This window comes from Danaus plexippus, assembly GCF_018135715.1.
Source record: "Danaus plexippus chromosome 13 unlocalized genomic scaffold, MEX_DaPlex mxdp_15, whole genome shotgun sequence".
Classification (NCBI taxonomy): domain Eukaryota; kingdom Metazoa; phylum Arthropoda; class Insecta; order Lepidoptera; family Nymphalidae; genus Danaus; species Danaus plexippus.
Genome location: NW_026869849.1, coordinates 7164585 through 7184906, shown reverse-complemented (window position 1 = coordinate 7184906; position 20322 = coordinate 7164585). Strand labels below are relative to the sequence as shown.

The window sequence follows — 20322 nt, the reverse complement described above, 5'->3', positions numbered from 1 at the left end:
ACAAAAAATGTATAAATAAAATATTTCCGAAAATTGTATTTAAAGCAACTAAGAAAAATATTGCACAAACGTGAAGTTATGATTACATCTGTTATTCATCATTCATTAAACTTAATGAAGTTGTTTTACAAAGAAACTTTGCTTCATTAAGCCGGTTTTGTATGACTAAGTATGAAATGAATTATGATTTCAATAGTATTTTAAAAGACAATTTAAAAATTTATTAGGAGTAAATAGTCTGGTAGCAAGTGTATACAATTATAAAAAATACTGTATTTCATATATAAGGTATCTACATTGAGAGTATTTTTCTAAGAAATTATTTAATATTTCTTTTTCATACAAAATATATAGCGCATGAAGTCATTTCCACATGATGGTAAAGAAAATTAAACCAAAGGTGGTCAACGAATTGTCCTATTCTATTTACTACTACTTTGAAAAAAATTGTGGAATTTATTAACTCTTTTTCTAAAGTGGGTTTTATGAATCATCATGATGTTGTTTACTTTCCAAATCCCTAATATTACATATGTATATGTAGTAAAAGCCTAAATGCGACAGCTGAATTCTACACACGATCGGTTCTGTGTTCGTAGAAAAGTATTTGTTCCATTTTTATGGGAGAAGCAAAGTCTTTTTTTAATCTTAATAATCTATTGCCCTACAAGAAGACTATCTAAAGTATTAAATTAATATGCTCTACCATAGAAGACACTGGAATATGGTACTTCTTTCAATCCGGGATAACCAGAGATCAGTATTAACATTTTTGCTCGACTGTCCCATCATTTTCGTTAACAAAATTACCTGGTCATAATAGCAGATCATCAATTTTTAGCAAAAGTAGAGTTCTAGAAAAGACAGGAAAAGGAATCAATGCATTAACCGCTATAAACTAAGAAAAATATAACTATTACTCGTTGAGCATTCTCAATCAGAAAGTCAAAAATTCTGGAAATCACACCAGAGATTATGCTGAAAATCTTACGAATGACGCTAATGTGGAAGATCCTAGTGAAAGCTTTCAAGACCGCTACAGTAATCAGTGAATGAGAATAACATTGTTTTCTAGTGGTGCTATGAGGGAGCCGTTCAACATGTATTTCATTATGTGTTAGAGCATAGGGGTAATTGCAATCGAATGAAATTACTAGGGTTTTCACGGCTTTCCTTTTTACGGTACGGTTACCAGGTTGACAAGCATCCATAATTCCAAGGACTTGGTCTTATAAATGTGTATGCAATATTCTTTCCATAATCTTACAGAGTAAAAAGGAAATTAAAAATGCAATATTACTAGATTATCACGGCAAGTATTAGGGATTAAGGCGCTACACCCGTCATTAAAAGAGAAGCTTTACAATCGAATAATACTTCAGCTGAAATATCGTGTGATGGACCACAAGAATTTTTCTGTCCGCGAATCTTAAAGAATTTCCAGGAGAGTAGCAAATGCTCTGAATTTCAGATGCAAAGAAATATTCATTCCACCGTGAAGCTCTTGTTCAGGCGGAGACTATATCGTTACAAGATTTAAACAGACAATGATCGGAGTTTCTCAAAAAGGGTTTGACTTTTATGGTCTGTCGTCCGTATCCAGCATTCTAAAAATTTCAATTTCTAAGAAAATATTTCTAGACAAAACGGTATCTACGCTTCCCTCCCAATCGGATTATATGGTAACAAATGATTATGTTCTTCGAAACACCCGAAACAAGTAACATCGTGGTGTTTAGAACTTGGCTCGAAACTAATGACAACTTACTGTGTAGACCTATCGTCTATTCGACTTTATTAGAAAAAATATCAGAACCCGATGAATCGGTTGACAACATGACTTTGTTTGATAAATAGTAACTGTGCCAGCGGCCAACACCATGGCTTGTTATAAAGAAATATAAAGTAAATAATAAATAATAATAATAATATGTAGTAAATAAACAGTACATTTTTTCTTTCCTATCAATAAATAAATGAAAAAAACCTATTGTTCCATCAAATCGTAATTCTTGAGAAAAAATAATGATACAGATATCATTATTTTTATACTTACAATGAAAAATTAAACTAGAAAAGGAAAACAAAGTCCTATAATCTAATAGACCAATTTCACTTAAAAGCTACCAAAGATTAAGGCAGCTGAATAAAGTAATCGAGTTAAAAAGCAACAATAGTTTTCTTTAGACCCTTTTGCATTAAATAAATCATCCCTCCGTCAAAGGGTTCGTCTTTTGGGACCTTTTAACCACTTCAAGCTAAGATGAGGGTGCTCCACATCAAGTATTAACAATCTGTAATGAAATATAGCCCACGACAGTAGTACTTGATCTGATTTAGATAAAGAATATTAAGAGATTGTATTTTTTGAAAAAAAAAAAAGATTTGTGTTAAAAATACATAAATAAGCTTTATTTTTTTAAAGGTTTTCAAATACTTTTCTCTATTTGTAGGTTTCACTTAGAGTTTATCCTAAAATAACCTATGTTTTGGTATTTATATAACGTAAATGAAATAACCTTATGTGTTAGATAAATTAATATAACGAAATATGTTAGAGCTATATCATGAACTTACTCATAATTTTAAAATATTACAGTTAATATGATTATAACACCAATTTAGCTGGAAATTTTTGTTGAAAAATTTTTTTGAAGTGGTTGCTTATTGATCACTATGTCAATTAAAATTTTCGAAAACAAATTCAAAATTCTTAAATAGCAATCACATAGAAAGCCACTAAAGTAGAACAGCTTCCTTAAATAAAACAGAAATTAGGAAAGACACACTTCCAAGATCCTTTTGCGTTTAGTAAATTAATTATTCTCCTGTGAAACTTTGGATTGTTTTGGACTACCAAACTACTTCGGGATGAGATGAGGGTACCTCAAGTCTGTTACGTACAATCCTTATAATAAATTGTTTTATTTACGGTAAAAGCAATTTTATTCAATCTGTATTCTGTTTGGTAAATTTTAAATGACTTTGTTATAAATTTCATGTTTTCCTTTCAATGAAGAAAGTTTAAAAGGTAAGTAAAATATTTAATAACCACATAGGCCGAAGTTGATGTTATACAGGTAAAGAGGAAAGATTTTATTTATTCAATTTGCTTGAAATAATATATATTTGATAATTAATGTCTAGATGAAGTGAAATAATTAGTGATATCTCAAATTACATATTTTGTAAGCAAGTTATTTTAATTTTTCAAATTACAGCTGATCAAAGTAAGCTAATAATTGTATTTTAGTCACAGTTCATATTTTAACAAAAACTTTTTCTTCTTAGGTTTGATCTGCCTAAAAGGTGATTTATAGTACCATGAAGGTCTTCTAAAACGGCATTGTTTTGAAAAGCTAACAACAAACTGACTACTTAGTTAAATTAAATCTAACTAACAGAATAAAAGATGTTGACCGTGAAGCAAATACCTACGTAAACTTTTATTTGACTAGCTGTATTTTATTATGAAGATTTGATTAAAATGAACAAATCTCATGTCCCAAAAACGAATAACAATATTTTTTTACCGGATCGTTTCCTCTGAGGTAAATGAGCGTAATGCATATTACTTATATTTATTCTCGAACATAGATAATTTCGATATACATTTGCGATAGACTGAACCAAAGTGTAATAGCTCTATAAAAAGGTAAAGTCGTAATGCTCGAGCCACCACTACAACAATTATCATTAATAAGTAATTTTATTTTACCTTTACTTAGTCTTTAATATCTGCTCAAAATACCTACTAAATGTATTGTATTTGACTGTACAAAATTAACTACACAACCACATTGGTTGGTCTCATGGTTGGTTGAGTCATATTTATTCTATAGACGTCAATTAACTAAAGTAAGAACATTGTCATTTAAACATTGTTATGGATAAATACAACGTTTTATTTCAATCAACTTAGATTAAATATTGAATAATAATTCGAGCTGCAACATCTAGTCTTATTTCATAAATTCTTATTAACGTAGAAGTTTGAATTTAAAAACTTGAATTAGAAAGCTCGACAGACAAAATATTTACCTTTAGCAAAAACTGACTTCAAAACTCATCAAAAGTTTTGGTTTAGCAAACCAAAGCAATATCGGAAACGAAAAATACTTGTAGTGTTTTAATTCCAAAGCAACATATAATTATAGGCATCGAAAGGATTGTCTATAAAATGTTTGTAAATTAATATTACAATATTATAACACAAGTAGATTGTTATCTATAAAGTTACGGATATAGAATATGCCTTAAAATATCTTATATATATTATCTCTGATAGATGCACATGCAAAATTGTTTTGCACATGCATTATGTTTATATTCTCAGTTGAAAATAATGGTTGTGTTAAAAATACGCATTCAGAGATATTTGGCATTTGTTTTAACTTCAGTAGAACTATTTTAAGAGAAATGGTTTTTCCAAAGATGACGTTATATATTTTTTTAACTATAACATTGTATAATCCATTCCCCATAGTAATATTTTTTCACCTCACTGATTTATTGCTTAGTTATATAAGTTTTTATTAAATATATTTTGAAATTCATGGGGCGTCTTTATCAATTCTGTTTTACTAGCGCATTTAATCTCGTAATCCACCAAGTGCTTAATATTAAGGTGAAATAGAGAACTTTTATTTATCACCTATAAAGCCTTTCAGAACCTGGATTGCATTGAATGGCTTTCGACTGACGACACGGATGCGATTTTTGGAGTCCTAGAACTCAACGTCACATACAAATAATTTTTGAGTTCACAAAAGAGAACTTATTGTCTTCTACTAGTAAGCAGCTCATATATTTTTTCTGCCGGGCATTGTTGTCAAAAAAACAACGATAAAAGTCAGTCTTTGTTTATCAATTTAACAGAAATAATACAAAACACAATACATCATGGTTTATTTAATCATAATATTTAAACCAAACTTTACGATTAAATTAAAACTTCATTTCCTAAATTCATTTAGTGTAAAGAAATTCATTAATTGTGGTATTTTTTTAATTATCGTGTCGTACTCGAATCCTTAAAGAGTAACTATTATAAAATGCTTAAGCAGCAGTTTTAAGTGGAACATTGAGTCGTAAACGGTTAGAGACCTATAAAAACAAAATTTAAAGACGAGGCCTTTCGGATTATTTGATTTACTGCAGGGAAGTGAATGAATTAGTTCAATTTATAACTTTAGGAATAAATTAGGAAATTTAACGGTTTTTTTTTATAAATAAATTTCAGGCTGTTTTTCAACTTAATTTACAATACAACTGTAAATAATTCTTATTTCTTTACCAAAATTATTGTTACGGTTTCTTTGGAGTTTTCTCCTCAAGTACAAAATTGATTTAGTTCAAATTTGGCAAAAGGATACATAGGCATTCTATTAAAAGTTTCTTTTGTGTCTATCCAGTAATCGTTTTGTCATATGTATCGTTTTGTCATATGCCATATGTTCCAGATTCCATAGAACATTTCCACTAAGCATAATAAATACAATGTTTCCGACATAAGCGTATAGTAACAACTGAGTACAACATTTAAATGTCTGATCAAATCTACACGGTCAGACGATGAAACTGCGTGAGCTGGGTTCTTTGTACTATAGCACTATTTAGCCGGCTGTAATGCGACACTCAATCAGTGGACAAAAACTGGGGCTACATAATAAAAAAACTCTTTCAATAACAATACACACTATAATTAGCACTTTAAAATTTCTATGGTAAGTAGTTAAAGGCGTTTTATGCAATCATAGATGTCCTGAAGAACGAATATTTTGTAAAAAGTAGTTTTAGTTCCAGCAAAAATTTAAAATTTTGATATAAAAAATATAAATATACACACGATGACTTAGAATTGAATTTGAATACTATTTATTTTGTTCATTACTTTTTCAATTTCAACTGTGAAGTTGGATTGAAACGCTGGACAAGAGAAAGAAATGTTAATCTCAGCAATAACTGCCTAAAAAACTCATCTAAAGTTTTAGTATGGACAATGTGATAACAGAGATAGAAAATACAGAAAGTTCATTCAATTCTAAGGTAACCAGTTGTAATGGAAACCAGATGTGTCACATTTATATTCACCGCCGTCATAACCGTTCGCCGTCATTGTTATTACTCGTTTTAGACCTTGCAAGTCTACCTTATTAGATTGTTATAATCTTCGCCCAATAAGATTCTTTCAGGGAAATTATTTTTACGTCGTTATTTCCTTTGTAATGAGAATGAATGAACAGCGGTTACAGATAACTGCACTGTTTGCTTTGATTGAAATTATCTTTTGTTGTTTTTTAATTGTACCTCGTCATGTACATGACAACTCTTTGTAGTTTTAATGAAAGACGTCTTGTTCATGTCATATAAGATAATCATTTTAATCTTGTACTAGTGAGTGTGTAAATCTGACTCGTTGTGAATAAAACGAGTCTCATATTTCATAAAAATGTTTTCCTTAATTATCAAGGACTTGATAATTGATAAGACAAATCATTATTTAAATGTACTTTCAGAAAATAAACTCTTTAGGATATAAAATCAAATTGTAAACACCATCATTAAAAGGTTTTTACGATTCAAGTCTTTAATTTAGTGTAACAAGTTTAAATTTTAAATATATATTTAAAAAAAAAAGCACAAAATTTTATTCATGACGTCGTAAAATAAAGGGTCTGTGACTAATTATCCTGTAGACTCGGCGAGTATTAACCGTTATTTCTTAAGCAAGCACCAAGCATGAAGCTGGCCCCTTCAGTCTCTGCGATTAGGCTGCTTCAATTTCATTAAAGAATATTGCCTGAAAGCTTACGCATTAATGTTGATTTTTCTAAAGAAGGGCGCTTAAGAAATAACAATTATTGTAAACGTTTACGATTATAGCCCGTAACATTTACTTCTATTTGAGGGTAATAGTCTGTGATTAAGCATTTGTAATAGATGTGACAATCAAATACGTTACTGTGTAGTTTACTTTGTGAAAAACTGACGGTTACGTTAGTAATTGGAGCTAAAAAATGTGTTAAAATTTAAATGTTATAAAAAAATATATATTAATGAAGTACCATCCATAAATTTATATTTATAATATATATATATGACTTATTTGATAGCGGTCATACACCGACAATGCTATCTGCATAAACAAAGTTGTAATCTCATTTTTGGTTAAAAAAACAAATTGTTTATTTTCTCTATATTTCACAATTAGTGAGATTTTTTTTCTAGAGTTAATCCTACAATAAAAAAGATTTCCTTTATAACTCACAATTTGAAAAGGTGGAAAAATACCACTTTCAGACATTTATAATAATAGCAGGTATTTCAAACCCTCAAAATTAGATTCTCAAAAGATAGCTCTCATTTACTAACTTTATTTCAGCTCAATCTCCTTTTTAGATTATGATAAATGAAACACATGAAATCCCATGAAGCCAATATTTACGATCCGCATAAAAATATTTCACGTATGATACCTGTTAAAAGGCAGAAAAATTAAATACTCTTACACGATTTTACCTTTATAATGTTCATAAGTTTATCGCGTACAAAGTAAGTCACACAAAAAATGTATTTTATACATAATATTATAACGTAATTTGAAAATATCCGTTTTAAAATTTGCAATTTACCGAAATTTTTCTATAAACATCCATATCAAAAATAATTATTTATATTAAAAAATATACAATAATTTTACAAAATATTAAACATATGGTTTAAATTAATCAACCGTGTTTGATTTAATTATAGCGAATATTTCTAGAAGGTTGCTATATCAGTGCTTTGTGAACGAAGTACACTATTTACCGTCTAAGTAAAGATAACTTTAAGCAGGAAAGTACAAAGCAATTTCCCCTATTTTAACTCTCGGTTGCAGCCTGTTAATTACAAGAACTCCTCGCTGTGTAATTTAAGATAAATATTTTGTTATATAATTTTTTTTTGCACAACTTTAATAATTCGTATAGGCAAGAATTCATAAGTAACCTAAATATAAATTTACTATAGTCGTCCTTGTTAATAATAAAGTTTTCTGATCACAATGTTTTTAATTTTATTGCTATATGTCTTGTCTTTTTGCTTTTCTTTTCCGAGATTGACAAAAACGTTAACCTTACTTTTATTTAAACTCGTTTTATATCAAAATAAAAAATAGTACTAGAGATAAATAAAATCTCTTTTGATTATTCTATAAGTCTCTAACCGCGGTTGCCGCAGAACTTTGTGTACAAATTTTAACAAACCGCAAAACTACCAAAAATGTTTTAAAGAGAATTATGAATTTTATAATATATTGAACTAAATGTCGGAATGTGTTTTCTAACAGGGAATATCTACACTGTACTTATCTCATATTTTTTAGAATTTTTTTCCATATCCATCAACGCTTTGAATTCTATAATATTTTAAGAGTAAAACTGAAATTGAAACAACGGTATTTCTAGTTCCCAAATCGCATCGCAGAATTTTTAAAGGAATCATTGAGTCGGAAAAATTTTATTGCAAAAATTTGCAGTAAACACTCTGATCTCGTCAATTCATATGAAAAGTTTGCTAAATAACAATTATTTTTATTTAGAATAAACTACACAATAAACGTACAATTCATAACTAACATTTAATTCTCTATATAAAGTTAATTTTATCCAGTAAATTTAAAATTTATCTCATATTTATAAAATTCAATTAAAATGTCGTAATCAGTAAATCTCTGTTATGAAACAATGTTAATGATTTTAACGTGTTAATTGTTGGATACAAAATCCATTGAAAGGGAACGTGTTTGGTGTTTCAATAGTTGTTTATATGATAATTAATATTACTAATACTTAAAAATTATATAGTCAGATAATAATATAATATTATCACCATTTCCATAAGTTCAAATTACAAAATTGATCTATACAATTCGTTTGAATTTAACTTCTGTTCACTAAATATTATGTAGTAATGGGACATTAACACGCCTTTATGATTTACTAACATAGCTTTTTAAATATAACCATATAAATCAAACCAGAAAGATTCTGTACAAAAAAAACGGAAAAACTACAGCTCGTTATGCCGTAAATCAAAAAACTACAAGCCGTGGAGCATTAAGGACAGGGCGAAGCAAATATCACGTCTCATAGAAGCACTAACGGACCATGCAAAACTTACATTAAACCTGACTTATTCTGATATAACTAAGAGATTGATTTCTTAAAATACTATATTAACTTAAAAATTATTTTGTCTATTCCGGAAAATGTTGCAAGCTAATAATGAATACAATGAAAATATTATAAATGAAAATGTAAGTATGTATGCAGTGAAGTAGAATGTCAAATCAGTCCCTCGTCGTATTTAGAAAGGGACCCATTTCAACCGTAAGGTTTTTTAGGGTCACTGCTTTAATTTTCATTTTTATTTTGGCAAGAAAGTCTATTATTTGCACACAGCGTATGTTAAGACACTTAACAACCATAGGAGATCTACAGACTTAATTTAATTTAAAATAACAAAGAGGTGATGTGAAAGCAGATTTAGTTCACGATGTCTTATATATGTACATCTGAATTTAGACTGGCAAAACATGGGCACTGCTCTAAACTGTCTAAAAATGACTTATTATTAAAATCATAGAGTTTTATAGGTTTTATTTACATATTGTGTGGATATAAATATTATGTAAATAAAGTGTCTGTTTAGAATAAATAATATGAAAAGTAGTAAAAATATTGCACGTAAGTAAAATAGTGCAAAAAGGTACTAAATATTAAGAGAAATATTTCGAACAGTCAAAGACTATATGAACAGACAACTTAAATAAAATACTGCATTTTCATCAAATCTCAAGGTGTAGTAATAAATAAATATAAACAGAGTTTCTATAAAATGTGAATCATATTTTGTTAGTGTGCACTAAAACAGCTTTTAAGGACAGCTAGAAATAATAAATGCTATAGCAGTAAAAGTTGCAAGAAACATAAAATGCACTCTCTGCGGTTTACGTTTCACATAAAATTGTAATTTGAATTTCAATGTACGAATTCAAATTTTACATAAAATCTATTTTAACCGCGATTAAAAGGGTACGTTAAAGGCTAAAACCTTTCTGGAAGTGGCTCGTGTAACTCGGCCCTCTTTATTTGAAAAACATGAAATCTAATTTATATATTTTCCTTTTAAATATATATAAATTACGTTGGCGTAAATAAATATGTGAAAGAAAATTAACTGGAACGTAATTTTTTCATTTTAAAATCTTTTCAAAACTGAAATCACATTTTTGTTCAACTGTTTGTTTATGTAATTAACTTACTTTTGACTAAATTGAAAACAATGTAGTGTTAAAAGGCAGATATACGTATTTCTATATATTTTAATGTTAAAAAAAATATATTAATATTTTTTTAACACAATAACAAACTAATTAACTAACTTTTATGCCACCGCATCATCCAAATCGTGATGACGACTTAAAAATATATTTTATTATGGCATACTAACGTTTTATTTTATATAATGCTATAGAAAACTTTAAATGGAGAGAACCATTTTCATGATTAATTCAGGGAACAATGAGCAGACGCTCCTCTTCATACTAATAACTGCGTTTTCTACTTGAGAAAAGCGGTTTTTTACATATAAGTAGATATAACGCTGAATCTTATTTGTTTTTAATAACGTTTTTTTCTATATTAATGAGCCTTAATGATTAAATGGGTCATTAGGGAAGGTCATGGGGTCCAAATGACCCGAAACGTTTTTTTTAGTTTTGTTTCAAAAATAAATCTACTTATCCAATAAGGATATTATCAGATAGTGTGATGTTAACAGTGATAGATACTTCAAAGCATTTAGGCGGTGATTGATTACGACTACTAAAGCTTCGCCCTTATTCAAAATTTTAAAAATTTGTCAATGTCGCTATTGTGCCAAACCATATTGTCGCTTGGTTGAGTCTCCTTTACAAACTACAAATTAATTATATATTTTATGTTTCTGGCATAAAAGAAAAACATTGGTAAACAAAGAAAAGATGAACCTGTAATTAAGCCACAAATTGAAGTAACGAAATATAATATATTAGCGAAACATCAACATTCTAAAGATCAATTTGGTATTTAAGGGATAACACAAAGTAAGTAGTTTATAGTCCTGATGTAAGCTGTTTATGATGTAAAGTACTTAGGACAACCTCTCGCACAATAAATTTCACTGTCTTTCAGTAATTAAAAACATATTTTTATTTTGATATAAACACTAAGACTACAATACAATGCATTATCCATAACGGAAACAGGAATCCGACTGAAAAAAGGGTTAAGGAAGCTCAAAGCTTTCACTGTTCGTACAATATCTTTGTAGAAATATTTGAGACGCTCTTTGTTGGTAACGTATGACGCTCGAGAAATAAGGAAATGATTTTAGCGAAATAATATGACACGTAGGAATTTGTGAAAATATCCAGATTATAATGTGTTTTTCTATTTTTGTTTTGAATTTTGTATGTGGAAATTTAATATGGTAAGCGTAGATTTATTACGGAATTAATTAAAGTCATAGTTAAAATCGAACAAACTCAATATTTATTATATGTAATAAATTAGATACAAACATTTATAATTTTAATAAATTACTAATATGTAACCTATAATCACTATGTGCGTTATTTAACACTAAAATATAAAAAAGCACCTCGTCTCCCGTAGTGTTAGTGTCGTATAAATTGGGGCCAAGGATAGATGAAATAGTCAACGTTACATACAAGAGAAAGGAAAGCAAACACTCGATTTTATTTCTCCCGATATTCTTTATTTAAAATGTTTTTCTTTTCGTATAAATATTTTTTTTATTCCGCCGTAAGAACACTCGACGGACAAGAATTGTTTTAAGTGTTTTTAATTTGTTTGAAATCATATAAAACTAATGATGTCGTGTGATTTTTTTTGACTTCTTTATTGATGTTTCTTTGTCAGTAAAACCGAAATACTTGGTCCTCGGCACAACGCCAATTCGCGTTGTGTGCGCATACAGTTGTCAACGAATGCAATTCCAACTGATTTAATCACCTTTCTATAAAAATCAAGTCTGGAAGAAGTGACATAAAACTTGTAGTAAACATCTTGCAAACAAAGAAAATATAGAATATGTTTATTTATATCTTAAGTTCAAATAACAATAATTTAATATTATTAATAAGATCACAAGTTTTGAATTCATTTGCACGTTTTGTATGAACATTTATATTTAACTTATTTGACAAATTCGTATAAACAAAGATTAACGATTACGTTTATAATCAGTAATCACGTTACACACACGTGCTTATACATTAAATCTGAAGTATGAGCTATATGCATTTGTAATTATAATTCTACTAAATGAAACTAGTATTATTCGGATTTACTACGCGGATTTTATTATTTAAAAACTACATAATCCCGACGTTTCGGTTACTTTGCAGCAACCGTGATCACGGGCAGACGAGGCACACCTCGTCTGCCCGTGATCACGGTTGTAGTTTTATATAATAAAATCCGCGTAGTAAATCCGAATAATACTAGTTTCATTTAAATGAATACTCGCGAAAATCTTAGATCGCATTATAATTCTACTTCAGATTTTAATAAAACTAGCCTTACTGATCCATCAATTATGCATCATTCAAAGGAATTAGGTTTGATTTTAATTATTAAAAGTTATTTAACGTATCCATAGTTATTGTACGTTATTATGTGGAGGCTGCGTAAGAGATGTAGTTTTTAAAATGATGAATAAATCCCTTAAAATTTGTATCCATATTTCCATTATTAATATTGTTAAACGATATTAATAAATAAATATTTACTTAAAGCAAATAACAATAAAATATTCGCGAAATATACCATGGAACAGGTAATACCGAACTTTCTAAAGCAATTTGAACGTTAAGTTTTATTTTGCAATTATTCAAAGCTGGCAACCCAAACAAACTGAATTTTCATAAGTTTCGAGTATAAATTCCGCAATAAATTTTGTACACGCAAAACATTTGAACTGATTAATTCTAAAGGAACATTCGGCTTTGGCAGGATTCGGCAGGATTCGGCTAACATACATTTAATTATCTTGACATATGAAATAATAAGTAGATTTATTATTGAACAATATCAACAGTAATAAATATTTATAAGGAATTAGCTAAATGGTTTATAAATATAAGTGTTATTAAATTAGTTCTGATTCTTGTTTGTCATATCTGATATCTCTATATTTATGACTATCCCTCATCGCGTGTTTTTATCTAAAAGTATATAATGGAATATAAGAAGACCTTTTATTTCATTTGATTAAAATATTTGGAAGGCAAAATAAACTGTAATCTTTGTTTTTAATCAACCGTCGGGCTGTTTGTTCCTTTCAGGGATCTAAAAAGGTGCCAAGGTCGGCGACGCATTAAATATTTCAGAAACACTCCTCAGAAGTCTGTTTTTGTTCCAAGTTTTATTTATGGAAAGAGGATCTTTAAAATTACATTTGTGTTTTAATAGCTTTCTTTATTAACTTTATAATATATAGGCATCATTGCAGATAAAATAACCTAACCTCAGATATGGATCAGAAATTAGCATGATATTGTAATATATCCCCCCCCCACGGAATTACCTTTCAACCAAATATCGTTTAGACGACACGTTGCCGGAGGTAAAGACAATATAATTTTACATGCTACTAGACGAACGTAATTCGTTGCTGTAATGTAATAATTATGACATCCGTGGCTTAGTGGGGTAATTTATGTCTCGTTTCGGATTGTTGTCGAAATTGCGCGTAAGTGATATTGGGGTAAATATTATCCTGCTGTTATACGAGTTAATGGATTGAAATAAATTTTCAAGACGAGGTGTATTTAGAATTGTACTTTTAGTATATGTAGTATAAAAGGGTTTACTTATGCAAGAATCCTCTTAGGTCTCACCTCTACTTATTACAGACATTACTCTTAAAGAAAAGAAAAGTAAACTAATTATATATTTGATGGGATCGAGTTGTTTATAATACGTCATGGCATATCTCTGAAATGATGCGATTTCAGACACGTGTACGCATTTCTTCTAACGCATACTGCGACATATATCTATCAGAGTATTTATATGCAAGTCATTGGCATTTATCGGAAAGGACAGTAGGTTATGTATTTATAGTGATGCAGTTCCTGCTCTGAACGATGGTACGAAAAAGTTTTGTTACTTAGTTGTCTATATGTTATTAATGTTTTAATGCAATACAATATATTTTACAATTCCAAGAATACAAGTACTACTTAAAAAAATACTAGTTTGAAATAATGACTTTGATATTCATACGTTTTTCTATTTGTCATCATTGTTTTGATCATTCATATGGTCCATTTCTTTGTAATCGACATTGAATACACAGAGGAACAATGCGTATTATCTAAAACAAATTGTGTCCAATGACCTTTTCCCGTCCAAAAGTAAACGTGATGGAACCAGCTGCGCGAGCGCACTCCAAAAATATCACCCCGTGCTCCGGTGTCGAGTTGCCCTCAGTATACTGAGGATCGTGAGCATCGACGCCTGTGATAAAACTAGTCTAACCAAGTGCCGCAACAATGACAAGTAAATAATTTAGTGCTTTGCCTGCTTGTGATTTGGATTTTACAAGTGATTTTCCTTTTCATGTGTTGCTGTAAGTATGGAGCTTTTCCTGAACCATTCTATGAAAGACGTTATCCTCAATTGGTACAATACAGAATCTCAAATAGTCCTGTTAAATATTATATATAAGCGTTTTTATTACTGGCTTGCTTTTTTTAATAGGAACGATTTTACAATAAAGGAGAACTAAAGATATGACAAAGTAAAAAGGACAAACAGAAGCTTTACAATTCGATTCATGGAGTTAAATTTCTAACCTAATTGTTTTTGTTCATGTAGGCCAAGCATGTTTCATCGCCATTCCTGTATGTAACACTAATACGCTGTGACGCAAAAGACCTTCGGGCTACGTAGCTATTTACCGCAAGTCATCTTTTGTTTCCACCGGTTATCATTAAAAATTTGAATTGTTTTAATATTGATTTTTTATCTGTTTGATATTGTGAAATCAGCTTTTTTTTAAAGTTCCTCATTTAAATTTTCTTACAATAGTGACAAAAACATCACTTGTAGATTGATTTATATTAATTCCTCGATTTCTATTTGTGTTAATGAAAACTTACAGTAATTCAGATCTTCTTTAAGTGAAGTTGCATAACCACAAAAATATATTTTCTTAAAGAATTATAACAGGATTATTACACACGTACGGCAGTAACTCTTGAGTCTGACACACAATAACAATAAGGAAAGTCTCGTACAGGCTGGCCTAATCGAGACAATCCAATAAAATATGAATAAAAACGGAGTTATGTAAATATAACTGAAAGGGAATGGTATTTCTGAAATAAGATTTTGTCACTGAGACGCTACAGGAGAAGAAAAATTTCGACACCGCTCGAAATGACGTAGTTTTATGGAAGTTGTTTTCTACGTCATTGGAAAATAATTTTTAGTTATAAATATTTTTTTGTACTATTAAATCATTTATATTTCCGTGTTGGCATGTTGTCTTTTTCTTTTTCTTTTTTGTGTTTTTGTTGTCTTTTGATGACTAGTCATTTGTTTTAAATATAGCGCGCATTATTTTTAAATTTCCCTAACATTACTCATAGCCATATTGTCATAAGAGTTGACGAAAGCCATGTTTCAATCATTAAAAGAAATTTATTAGTCAGCTGTTTAAGTTTGATTATAATAGTGATTGTGCAAAATAAAATTTTGATTAGAGTCAAAGAAGATTTGAAATGATAAGATTATTTTTTAATTTAATATGAAAACACAGTGTTTATATAACTGATACTGTTGATTACTTTTTGTATTACAAGTTCTCAGTTTGATATTATTTTTTAGGATTGATTCGTATATTAAAGTAATTTAACACTAAATTTTTTTAATATTTTAACAGAATTTTATTTCAATAAGTAAACATTTCATATGTATATTAATTAAATAGTAGTAAAAAATTTACCACATCAAAAAGGTCCAATATTACGCTCGAAATGCGAAGGAAGTTATTAAAAGTCTTTAAACAACCTTGTTCTAAATAACTCTGACGTTCAAACACGATAAACAAGGAAAAAGAAGTATAAGTAAATTATAATTTGAAAAAAAAAATACAAAAAAAGCTTGAAAAAAAGTTTTTGGACACTTCCTTAATATTTCTGGAAACGTAATAATTAGTTGAATAAATGTTAGTGACAGATTATTTATGGTGTCTCAAAATTAAATTACACATCCTTGTTTAAGAAGACACAGTTATTTTCGAAAATCAATCGAAAAGTTTTTTATAGATCAAATAAAAATATATCATCAGAAAAATAACTTAACATACTCAGACTCAAATATATCACTTTCAACTAATACTAGCAGGTACATTTAAACTATTACTAATCCTGATTTCTGTAAAACTTATTTTGCAATCGAAAATTCATTGATTATTGTCAATTTCTTTTTTCAAAAACTAACATAGTGTGGGTTTTATTTTCTCACTCCTTAGTATAGGTCGTAAGCGGTATTTATGATAAGTTATTTAAATAGTTATTCCGTTTATATTATTCTTAATGTTCCTATCTGTATTAACAACTTCTAAAAAAATCATTGAAATATCTATATTAAAAAAAAAATATATCGGCCATAAACCATGACGGTTTCATTAAACTATTTTTGATAATTATTTATTGATCACTCAGAGCTGAAAGTTGTGCTAATGCATCCCTTCTTGCTTTATCGAGATTTAACTGAAGTTTATTATTTTTTATGGCATATACAAAGATTACTTTGAACAAAAATTAAAATTCGTATTAATATATGAATGGTTTAAGGCTAATTGCTTCCTCTACGTCCATTCTCAAGCAATGTTGATGCCAGACTGCCGCGCATACATTTCCCGTCATGTGAAGGCTCCGCGCGGTCATATGACCTTACTCTTATTCAACAGATTGACAAGAAATGTTTTTGATGAACAGATTTAATAGATTTTTATAAAATCACAAGCCCATTTTGTCAGTGTGTTGGAATGGAGATCATGAATTGATACATTATTTTAAATAATACATGGTTTCTAAAAAAGTATAAGCAGTACAATTAAAACTCATTGCTCCAGTGGGTTCAATCATAAAACCGTATTTTCTCAGTAACCTTATTCAACCCTTACCGTTAAATATTCATCGTTGGGTCAATTTTGCAGCTAAATATTTTCTATGTTAGTGAATGCCGTTAATTGTATTTTGTAATTGGGTAAGATTAATCAAAGCGTAATAAAAAAATTAAATATAATATAAATAAAAATTTACTTATATTACATTAATTAATAAACATACTAAGCCACAAAAAAACAATTATCGTATTTTTATAACAATGTCTTTAAAATGTTGGAAACATGCACGAACTATTTCAATACTTATTTTGAATCAAACTATATTAATCAACTGTAACGATGATATTGACTATTTATAAACCATTGAAAACATTCACTGACGGCAGGACTAAAAATAATCGTGACGTACTCCATGTGAGATGTATGGAGAAACAGCTGGTTTTTGTCCGTTGTATCTGCATATTGTAGTAGAGAACACTTCAGTGAAGAAAATAAAACTTAGTTGTATTTTTAAAATTATGAATAAAGATGCGAGATAATTTCAGTGCCTAGTATGTCTATCAAAATTTTGTTATAACAATGTCAAAGATAGGGTCGTCAAAAGAAGCTCTAACTAAGCTTTTTGAGAGTAATTTACATTTTTATGTTTTTTTATTGTCGTATCTACATTTTCGCTCCTCTTTCGACCAATCTATTTCTGATACAACCGGACGAAGCTTGCTTTGGACGTCAGATATAAACGTGGTATTTCAGTATTACTAAACATAGTCTCGAATACGATACCAGCCAGTGTAAAAGTTATGTTCTCACTAATAAAACATATCATAAAGGTCAAAAGTAAAATTTTTAATTTATATTTTTTTATGTTTTAAACATTACAGAGCTATGCAATCACAACAGTTAATTTTAAAGATTATAATATGCACAAACATCAAAACAGTTATTTGATTTAGATGACGAGTGTAATCTAAGTAGCTATATTTATGCTCAACACTTTTTTCTCTCGGAAGTTTGTTAACTTTTCTCATTTAAATAAAGTCGGTAACTAGGGATGAGGAAAGTTTGAAAAATTTGTGATTTAAAGCATACTGTGAAGTTCAAATCAAATTAATCTGATAATAAATGTTATTTTATTATGACTACGGTATAAAAATGTAACAAAAAGAAGGCATACATAGATCCTTATATATTTGTCCAAAATTAGTGATCAAATTATTAATTTATACCACTTATAGGGTTAAATCAGCTATAAATTTGGGTTTTTAATAAGTCTGATATTAAATATACTATGTATGTATATCGAAAGATTAATATGTTACTGGAGTATTATTTTTTAATAATAGTTATCAAGCGTTTTCTTATTTCAGATTCCTAGAAGCAAACCAAAATGGAGCAGTTCGAATCACTGCTAACTTGCTGCGTTTGTTTGGATCGATATAGGAATCCAAAGCTGTTACCATGCCAGCACAGCTTTTGTATGGAGCCATGTATGGACGGCCTTGTCGATTATGTCCGGAGACAGGTTAAAAATAGCATATATTTTTAAAATTTAAATTAGGAGGAGTATAATTTTTTTGGTCAAAAATATATCATAGATGTTTTAGAAATGTGAATAATAGCATATTATACATTTGTTTTGGGGGAAAAGAATAAAAAAACTGTGATTTTTTTTTTAGGTAAAATGTCCAGAATGTCGTGCAGAGCATCGTATTCCTTATCAAGGAGTTCAAGGATTTCCAACAAATGTTACTTTACAAAGATTTTTGGAACTCCATGCTCAAATTGCTGGAGAACTACCCGATCCAACAGCAGGGCAAGTTATGGAAAGATGCAATGTTTGCTCAGAAAAGGCATATTGTGCGCCTTGTGCACATTGCGACAAAAAAGTTTGTGAAGATTGCAAATCTGCTCATATGGAAGTATTACGAAGAGAAATAGCTAGAATCAACAATCAAATTCGGCGTGGTGTAAACCGATTGCAAGATATTTTGGCTGTAGTTGAACGAAATACAGCAAATCTTCAAACAAACTGTGGTGCAGTAGCTGGAGAAATCGATGAAATTCATAAAAGACTTGCAAAAGCTCTCAAAGACCGAACTGATTTTTTAAGGACAGAAGTTGACCGATATCTTGCCACTGAACTTAGAAATCTAACGCATCTTAAAGATAATTTAGAGTTAGAACTAAGCAATATTCAGAGTAATTGTGATCTAGCTGATAAATATATGAATGATGACGTCGATTGGGAGGATACCGAATTAGTTGATACGAAAGAAATTTTTCTGAAAACGGTAGAATTTCTGAGAAACTTCGACTATGAAGCTGGTGATTACAATCGCAGAGTTCGTTTCATAATGACTCATGATCCAAACCAACTAGTTATGCATGTTGCTAGTTATGGAGAACTTAACATAACAAATCCAAATGCGTATTCAGCTGGCTTACAACAATCTCAAGGTCTTACTAGATCTAAAAGTGATCATCGTTTAGCGACACAATTCCGTCAACAAGAAGAAGCCAAGGGTTATATGGAAAATGATGAACCCATATTAGGTGGACGAAAATTTGGAGAACGTCGGCCTCCTCCACCGGAAAAGCACACGCGAGACTATGGTGCTACGGATGATTACAGCGGTTATGAATCAGAACACAGACCATCTCGTCGTTTCCGTTCACGTTTCGTAAGAAGTCATCAACAAGATAACGATTCTGATACCGAACAAAGCACGAGGACTGTAAAATCTGAACACAAGGAAAAGGAAAAGGAAAAAGTTGCAGATACCGAAGATGCAACACGTGGTCCACTAAGTGGAATATTTAGGCTTAGCGATTGCCCACGTGTAATACAACGGATACTTGACGTAGACAGTGGAAAGAAAAAAGAAAAAAAGGAGCCACCTCCGCCGCCAAAACCAGTGCAACCAACCCCACAACCTCAACGTCGGCCACCACCAGTAAGACAACAGAGTGAAGATGACGAAATCTCAAGATTAAAGAGACAAAATAAAGGTGCAGCGTCATCACAAGAACCAGAACGCCTTCCTTCACGACCTGTTGAAGAAGAGAGACCCGCTGTTAATCGTAAACCACCTACTCCAGCACGCGAGGTTAGTTGGGAAGAAGATACCG

The 20322-nt window shown here is 29.8% G+C and overlaps 1 protein-coding gene across 5 annotated transcripts in view; it reads left to right on the top strand.

Moving 5' to 3' along the window:
* Positions 1-20322, top strand: part of LOC116769982 (RING finger protein nhl-1) — a 49567-nt gene that overhangs the window by 22691 nt on the left and 6554 nt on the right. For 3 of the 5 annotated variants that reach the window (XM_061527828.1, XM_032661236.2, XM_061527827.1), the window contains exons 4-5: positions 18561-18715; positions 18870-20300. In XM_061527828.1, the coding sequence (XP_061383812.1) occupies positions 18581-18715; positions 18870-20300 (1566 nt within the window). In that variant the 5' untranslated portion in view covers positions 18561-18580. Of the gene's footprint in view, positions 1-14471; positions 14686-18560; positions 18716-18869; positions 20301-20322 lie in introns of those variants that run through there. The other 2 variants (XM_032661237.2, XM_032661235.2) reach the window with 2 other exon arrangements.